The sequence below is a fragment of the Trichechus manatus genome, unplaced genomic scaffold, assembly GCF_000243295.1.
Source record: "Trichechus manatus latirostris isolate Lorelei unplaced genomic scaffold, TriManLat1.0 scaffold00008, whole genome shotgun sequence".
NCBI classification, from domain to species: domain Eukaryota; kingdom Metazoa; phylum Chordata; class Mammalia; order Sirenia; family Trichechidae; genus Trichechus; species Trichechus manatus.
This window is the reverse complement of record NW_004443944.1, coordinates 30,307,318-30,316,337: the sequence shown is the minus strand read 5'-3', so window position 1 is coordinate 30,316,337 and position 9,020 is coordinate 30,307,318. Positions and strand designations below refer to the sequence as shown.

Genomic DNA, 9,020 nt, shown 5'->3' with positions numbered 1-9,020 from the left:
ACAAGCATCAGAAGAGAGACTAGATAACTGGGAGCTCCTAAAAATCAAAGACTTAGGCTCATCAAAAGACTTCACCAAAAGAGTAAAAAGACAACCTACAGACTGGGAAAAAATTTTTGGCCATGACAAATCCACTCAGCGTCTAATCTCTACAATCTACAAGATACGGTAAAACCTTAATAACAAAAAGACAAATAACCCAATTAAAAAATGGGCAAAAGATATGAACAGGCACTTCACCAAAGAAGATATTCAGGTGGCTAAAAGACACATGAAGAAATGCTCATGATCATTAGCCATTAGAGAAATGCAGATCAAAACTACAATGAGATACTATCTCACCCCAACAAGGCTAGCATTAATGCAAAAAACACAAAATAATGAATCCTAGAGAGGTTGTGGAGAGACTGGAACACTTATACACTGTTGGTTGGAATGTAAAATGGTACAACCACTTTGGAAATTGATTTAGCACTTCCTTAAAAGCTAGAAATAGAAGTACCATATGATCCACCTATCCCGCTCCTTGAAATATATCCTAGAGAAATAACAGCCATCACACGAATAGATATGTGCACACCCATGTTCATTGCAGCACTGTTCGCAATAGCAAAAAGATGGAAACAACCTAGGTACCCATCAACGGACGAATGGATAAACAAATTATGGTATATCCACACAGTGGAATACTACAGAATGATAAAGAACAACGATGAAGCCGTGAAACATAACATGGAGGTAAGCTGGAGGTCATTATGCTGAGTGAATTTAGTCAGTCACAGAAGGACAAGTATTGTATAAGACCACTATTATAAGAAATTAAAAAAGATTTAAACCTAGAAGAAAATATTCTTTGACAGTTTTAAGGGTGAGGAGGGAGGGTGAGGGTTATTTACTAACTAGATAGCAGGTAAGAATTATCTTAGGTGAAGGGAAGGACAGCATACACTACCAGGGAAGTCAGCTCAACTGGACTAAACCAAAGCCAAGAAGTTTCCTGAATACAGTCAAACACTTTGAGGGACAGAGTAGCAGGGGTAGGGGTCTGAGGACCATGCTTTCAGGGGACACCTAGGTCAATTGGCATAACAAAGCTTATTAAGAAAATGTTATGCATCCTACTTTGGTGAGTGGCGTCTGGGGTCTTGAAAGCTCGCAAGCGGCCATCTAAGATGTATCAATTGGTCCCAGCCACCTGGAGTAAAGAAGAATGAAGAACACCAAAGACACAAGGAAAGTAGCAGCCCAAGAGGCAGAAAGGACCACATAAACCAGAGACTTCATCAGCCTGAGACCAGAAGAACTAGATGGTGCCCGGCTACCACCAGTGACCGCCGTGACAGGGAACACAGCAGAGAGTCCCAAATGGAACAGAAGAAAGGTGGGGTGCAGAACTCAAATTCTAGTAAGAAGACCAGACTTAATGGTCTGACTGAGACTGGAGGAACCCCAGAAAGCATGGCCCCTGGATTCTCTGTCATCCCAGAACTAAAACAGTTTCCAAGGTGAACTCTTCAGACAGGGATTGGACTGGACTGTGGGACATAAGGTGATATTTGTGAGGAGTGTGCCTCTTAGCTCAAATAGATACAAGAAACTAAACGGACAGCTTCTGTCTGGAGGTGAGATGGGAAGGCAGAGGGTTGGGAGCTGGTTGAATGGATATGGGGAATCGGGTGGAAAGGAGGAGTGTGCTGTCACAGTATGGGGATAGCAATTAGAGTCACATAACAATATATATATAAATTTTTGTATGGGAAAAAAGAAAGAAAGATGAGGGCTTGGCCCCAGCTTGCCCCACACGGAGGGGGACTGCCAGCTTTCCCCTTAGCTAGCCCTGCTTGGGGTGGGGAAGCTGCCACATTCAGGAAGGAACCCAGAACCTGACTTTGGGGTTTCAGAGCCACAGTCCAGCTGTTTTGTGTGGATGTATGTGTGGTAAATATATATGTAACAAAACATTTGCCGTTTCTACTCTTTACATGTACAGTTCAGTGATGCTAATTATGTTATCATGTTGTTCAACCATCACCCTTATCCATTCCGAATTTTTTTCATACAGTCCAGCTGTTTTGACTCATATTTTTATTCTTTACACAAGTGACCCATGTCCATTAGAAAATACACAGAATAAAAGTCAAAAAAATTTTTTTTAGTCATTCATAATCTGGAAACTAAAGAGTCATGGCAACTAACTGCAATGTATAATTCTTGGCTGGATAAGGAAAAATAAAAAAAAACTACAAAGCTGAATATTTTAGATAATAATATTGTATCAAAAGGATCCCTGGTGGTGCAATGGTTAAGCACTCAGTTGCCAACCAAAAGGTTGGCGGTTCAAACCCACCTATCCACTGTAGGGGGGAAAGACTTGGCAGTCTGCTTCTGTAAAAATCACAGCATAGGAAACCCTATGGGGCAGTTCTGCTGTGTCACATGGGGTTGCTATGAGTCAAAATTGACTCACTGACACCTAACAACAACAAAAACACAGTATTGTATCACTATTAAATTTTCTGAGTGTGATCACTGAATTGTGGTGATATAGGAGAATATCCTTGTTCTTAGGGGATGCATACTGAGTACAGTATTGAGGAACAAAGTGGTATAATTTTTGTAACTGACTCAAGTGGCTCAGAGAATATATATATATGTATACATATGCTATGTATATGTATGTATATATACATATATGTACATATACGTGTGCACGCACACGCACACACACACACATACACAGAGAAAGCTGATGTGGCAAATGGTAATAATTGGTGAATTAGGCAAAGTGTGCAGGGTATTCAGTGTACTCTTCTTGCAGCCTTTCTGTAGGTTTGAAATTTTTCAAAATAAAAGCTGGGGAAATAAAGAGATCTTGGCTGCTAACCAAAAGGTCAGCAGTTCGAATCCACCAGCCACTCCTTGGAAACCCTATGGGGCAGTTCTACCCTGTCCTGTAGGGTTGCTATGAGTCAGAATCGACTTTACAGCAGTGGGCTTTTTGTTTTGTTTCTTATACTCCCTACAAGGAGCCCTGGTGGCATAGTATTTAAGTGCTCAGCTGCTAACTGAAAGGTTGATGGTTTGAACCCACCAGCCACTATGCGGGAGAAGGATGTGGCAGTCTGCTACTGTAAAGATTACAGCCTTGGAAACCCTATGGGGCAGTTCTGCTCTGTCTTCAGAGTCACTGTGAGTCACAATCGACTCAGTAGCAGCAGATTTGGTATAGTTCTCCCACCCAGAGATAACACTACCAAAATTTTGGTGTCTAGGTTTCCTGCCCTTTGAATGCAGAGATATAAACAGCTTTTTATATAAATATATTTATAATATGCATATCTATATAAATGGGTCATGTTATACGTACTGTTGTGAAACTTGCTTTTCTTACTTTACTTTTCTTTTAATGTCATTCTCTGTCTATGGCTATAACTGTATACTAGCATTTCCTAAAATGCCTCTGGGAACAGTGGCTCCTTGGGATTTTCCAGTAGGAAAAGGCCCCCTGATCAAACCAGCCCACAGTGGAGGTGTTCTCCTGCCCTCACTCTGTCCTGGGGTGTTTCCTGCAGTAAAGAAATACTTTTGATTTTGTCAACCCAGATTTTTTCCCAAACATATTTGGCTGTGGAACCTCTTCCGCAAGGAACAGCAGCAGTTAATAGGAGCAGTCTATGAAATACTGATCAGCATCATCATTTTAACGTCTGCAAAGAATTCCATTGTATGGATGGACCATCTTTAATTTAGCCAGGCTTCTATGGAGGGACACATTGATCATTTCCTTTTTTTGCTATTATAAAAACCACTGGAGTGGCCATCCATGTACAGTTATTTTTGCTGACCTGTTTGATTATTTTTGTAAAATAAATTTTTAGAAGCCAGTGGCTATGTTTCAGGGGTCCTCAGTCACCCACATATTCAGAGACTTTTTAGAAGGACTGACAGGCCTTGGAGGCAGTTGTACTGCTGGTTGTGGTATTACAGGGAAAGGGTACACAGTAGGATCAGCAAGGGGGAAAGACTCATTAGGTGGGGTCTGGAGGAATCCAGGCGCAAGTTTTCATAGTTCTCTCTCCTGGGGGAGAGGAGAGAGGCTGCACAAGACCCGCTTATGTGCACAATGTTTTTGCCCAGGGAAGCCTACTTAAGACTCAAAGTCCAGGGTTTTTATTAAGGATTGGTCATGTAAGTGAGCGGCCACAATGGCTGAAATTCCACACTGTCAGAAAGGGAAGGAGGTGTTCACCATAAATCACACTGTGTGTACAAACAGTCTAAGCAAGCTGGTATAGTACAGTTCACTGCCACACGTGGGCAAAACAACTTTATCAACGTAGAGGACGTTCTAAAAGCCAAGTTCTCAGATGCCAGTTAAGGGCCAGTCCTGCAAGCAGTCCCTTCTAAAGATAGCAGCATCAGGCCTGCTTTATTAACTCTTTCCTGCACAGGCTGAGTCATTTCTGTGACTTCATAGAGAAAAGGGATAGCAGCAACATCCTATGAGTAGCTCTTCTTCCACATGGCTGACTAAAGCAAATGTCCTTCCTCCCTGATAAATAAGGCAGTTGGTATCAAGAGTCTACGGTGCTTTCATTTTCTCTTCATTTTGATTTCAGAGCAGCCTGAACATGCATTCTGCACCCAGCTACCTCACCCAGCCTCCACCACCTCCTCCACCCCCTCCACCACTACCGCCTCCCCCACCTCCCCAGCCCCCACCACCCCCACCCCAGAGCCTGGGCCCCCCTGGGCGTCCCAACCCTGGTGGGAATGGCGTGGTAGAGGTGTACAGTGCCACTGCCCCCCTGGCCGGAAGTGGAACGGTGGAGATCCAGGCATTGGGGATGCAGCCCTACCCACCCCTGGAGGTGAGCAGAGGCCAGGGGTGGGGAGGGGCGAGAACTGGTCATGGTCATCATGGGTAACCTTGACCTTTCCTGAACACCTACTGTGTGTTGGGGGTATTGTGGGCAGCAAAACCAGACCCAGTCCTCACAGTAACCCTATGAGAGGGGTATTTGACTAGCCCCATTTTACAGATGAGGAGACTGAGACAGATGTTAAAAGATCTGCCCACAGTTATTTAGTTGGTAAGTGGCAGAGTCAGAATTTGAACCCAGGCAGCCAGACTCCAAAGCTGCATCTTGCCTGTTGGCTTTATGAAGTTCTAAGGGGTCTTGGGAGTGATCGTGTGTTCGAGCCAGGTAGAGGGGTTAGGGTGGTGGATGTAGGTGGAAAGTGGCTGAGATCAGCCTGGGCTGCAGTGAGGGTTCCTCTGTCTGGGACAGCTCTTTCCTCCTTTCCCAGGACTCTTTCCCTGACTGTACTGTCCTAGGTGCCAAACCAGTGTGTGGAGGCTCCGGTGTATGCCACTCCCCCAGTGTACAGCCCGGGCAAACAGGGATTCAAACCGAAAGGACCAAACCCCGCTGCCCCCATGACCAGCGCCACCGGTGGCACGGTGGCCTCCTTTGACCCTCCACCAACACTGAAGACCCGACGGGCCAAAGGTGACAGTGGACTCCCAGAAGGTGGGTCCCCAGCCCACCATGGGCATCCTTCCTCAGCATCTCCCTGTCCATGGGGTGCTTAGTTCTGGTCTTTCCTTTTATGGTGGTTAGGATTAAGATTGGCTGCGTATAATGGAAAATCCAAAATAACAGTGACTGCAAAAATAGAGTGCTGTTTTCTCCTGTATAAAACAAGGCCAGAGGCAGGCAATCTGGGTGTGACTGTGTGGTCACCACGCACCCATGTTTCTTCCATCTTTCTGAACCTCCATCCCTAGTGCATGAGTTCTCTCATCAGGGTGCCTCATTGTCTAAGATGGCTGCTGGAGCGCCAGTCATCAATTCCATATTCTAGGCAGTAAGAAGGAGGAAATGCAGGACAAAAGGAGGTACCTCCCAGCAACATTAGTTCTTTGCAGAAGTTCTAAGTGATACTTTTGCTTTCATGTTGTTGGTCGGAACTTAGTCACTTGGCCATACCTAGCTGCAAAGGAAGCTGGGGAATCTCTTTTAGCCAGGCACACTGATGTTCCTATTAAGTAGGGAATTTGTGAGGAAGGAAGATGGGGAGAGCAGATATTGGGAAGGCAAGCAGCAGTGTCTGCCACCCCTTCGGAGATGCTAAATATGGAGGTGGAGGGGAGAGGAACAGAATTTTTCAGGGGCTTTCCAGTCAACTGATTTCCTCCTTTTCTTCCTTCCACAAATATTTGTTGAGCATCTCTGTGCCGGGCTTGGTGTCAGATATTGGGATCCACCATCTTGGTTCATGATTCCTCTGCCCTCACGTTACTCAAAGTATAATGAGAGAGACAGGCATGGAATAAATAAATGTTTATGAGTTGTGGAATTGTGCTGGGAAGGAGATTAACAGGGTACAGTGATAGAGAATAACTCGGGAAGGGCTGGGAAGTGATGTTACTTAGATAGAAAAGACATCTCTGAGGATGAGAAGAAAGCAGCCTTATGGATATTTGAGGGACAAGCATTCAGGCAAGGGGAACAGCAGGTGCAAAGATCCTGAGGTACAACTATGCTTAGGGTGTTCTAAGGATTAGCAAGGAGTCCACTGTAGCTGGATGGAGAGAATTGATGAGGTTGGCAGGAAGCAGAGGATGCTGAGGCTTGCAGACCATAGCAGGCTGGATATTATCCCGGGGTAGAGGGGAGCCTTTGAGGGGTTACCAGCCAGAGCAAGTCCCGGGTTTTCCTCCCCTGGCACTGCGAGAGGCAACCTGGCTTCTTCCCTTGCCTGTCCGGGGGTGCAGACCTCCCAGGGTGTGGGCTGTCTGGCTCCAGGTCCAGGAGGTAGAGTGCCTGGAGGCTGCCCTTGGCTCCGCAGCTGTGTCCCCAGCCTCTATTTCTCTCTTACCACGTTCTCTTTCAGCTGCAGGGAAGCCAAAGGCTCAGAAACTCAAGTGCTCATACTGTGACAAGTCATTCACCAAAAACTTCGACCTACAGCAGCATATCCGAAGGTACCTGGTGGGGCAGGTGGCCCCTGGGAGGCCCTGGCTAGGGGGCCCTGTGGAGTGGAAGCAAGGCTGCCTTCCCACCTCCCAGACCAGGTGGTGGCCAGGCCCCCAGCTTTCCTGTCATGGTTTTCAGGCCTGTGGTCCAGGCCAGGATGGTTTCCCCTCTTCTCTCTCAGGAGCAGTGGGAAGGCTCTATGAAAGTTATGGGGCCTGCCCGCCGCGATGGGGCAGGTCAGAGCAGTGGGAGACATGCTTTGCAGGGATGTGAGGGGTGCCTTATTCGTCACCTCTGCAGAAAGGGCTGCCCTTCAAGATCTCTGCTCAGCTCAGGGCTACCCATGACACCTCTTGTCCCAAGAACATGCAAGGAGCAGTTTTTCCATCTGTAAATTGGGGTGGGGGAGTGCACTTGCTCAGTGTTTTGCACAGAGTACATACGTTGGGATGTGAGATGATTTTAGGTGGTTCATGGAGATGACCTTGAAAAGTTCTGAAAGATATAGTGAGAAAATGATTCCCTTTCAATTTCTTTCCATCCTTGGAGAATCAACGGAGAAAGCCTCAGTATGGAGCTATTCTGTCTTTAACATCTCTCACTTGATAATCTCCTTTTGAAATAAAGAAAGAGAGATAGAAAGTGAGCCTCAGGTTCCAACCATGGCAGGCAACAGTTCTCTCTAGACAAAGGATTTTCAACCTTGGCATTACTGACATTTTAGATTAAATAGTTCTTTAATGGGGCGGCTTTAGGATGTTTAGCACATCCTTGGCCTCTATCCACTAGATGCCAATAGCACCTCCCCTCCTCCCCCGACCTTGCCTGTGACAACCAAAAATGTCTCCAGACATTTCCAAATGTTCCCAAGGGCCAAAACCAACACCAGTTAGAACCACTGGCCTAGTCTAATGCCATGCAATAGAATTTTCTGCAATGATGGAATACTTAAGCCTGTGCTGTCCAGTATGGTATCCAGTAAGCATATGTGGCTGTTGAGCACTGGAAATGTGGTAGTGCGACTAAGGAGCTGAATTTTTCATTTTATTTAACTTAAAAAATTTAAATAGTCCCACGCGACTTGTGTCTACCGTATTAGACAGTGAAGCAATAGATCTTATTAACGTTGCTTTTTCATTATTGCATTTATTTTTTTAGTTACTTTGTATTTATGACAAGTGATTTTTCATATGCAATAATAGTAGAAAACTTCCTTTTAAAGTTATTTGAAGTTTTCAAAACCTTTTTAAAAAAGTGAGTTGATTTGAAGAAAAATATTAAATAATGATACAAGCGTGTTGTATCAACTAAGATGTTTTCTCGTGCAAATAACAGAAATCCCCGTTTAAATGGGTTTAAACAATCAGGAGATGTATTATCTCATAGTGGGAGATGACCACAGGTGGGGTTCATTCAACAGCTCAGCAATGCCATCAAGAGCCCAGGGTCTTTCCATCTCTTTGGTCTGTATTCCTCAGCATGAGGGCTCGTGCTCATAGTGTCAGGGTGGTTGCCAGCAGCATCTGGATGCTCTGTCTTGGCCTTTCTGGTAGCTGTGAGCACCTGGACTGAGGCCATGTCTCTGTCCCTGCATGAGGGTGCTGACAACCATTGTCTCCCACAGCCACACCGGTGAGAAGCCCTTCCAGTGCATTGCGTGTGGCCGTGCCTTTGCCCAGAAGTCTAATGTCAAGAAACACATGCAGACTCACAAGGTGTGGCCCCCAGGGCGCAGCGGTGGCACTGTCTCTCGGAACTCTGTGACTGTGCAGGTCATGGCCCTGAACCCCAGCAGGCAGGAAGACGAGGAAAGCACAGGTGGGTGGAGGTAGGGAATGCCACCCTCCCCACACCTCTCCTCTGCAGCCTCACAGGTTTTGTTGCTCGCTCTTTGCCCTTGGGCATCCTCCTTGTCCTCTCTGGGCTTCATTCTACTTACATATAAAATGAGGCAAGACAAATATACTACATATGTGGTATTACTCTAATCTTGTACCGTGAGAGACATCATTAATCAACCACCTATCTTTACTACTG

The 9,020-nt window shown here is 45.7% G+C and overlaps 1 protein-coding gene across 1 annotated transcript in view; it reads left to right on the top strand.

Annotated features, from left to right (window-relative positions):
• Positions 1–9,020, top strand: part of ZNF341 (zinc finger protein 341) — a 68,276-nt gene that overhangs the window by 35,807 nt on the left and 23,449 nt on the right. The window contains exons 5-8 of the mRNA XM_004370431.2: positions 4,620–4,871; positions 5,339–5,534; positions 6,901–6,991; positions 8,608–8,801. Of these exons, the coding sequence (XP_004370488.1) occupies positions 4,620–4,871; positions 5,339–5,534; positions 6,901–6,991; positions 8,608–8,801 (733 nt within the window). The remainder of the gene's footprint in view (positions 1–4,619; positions 4,872–5,338; positions 5,535–6,900; positions 6,992–8,607; positions 8,802–9,020) is intronic.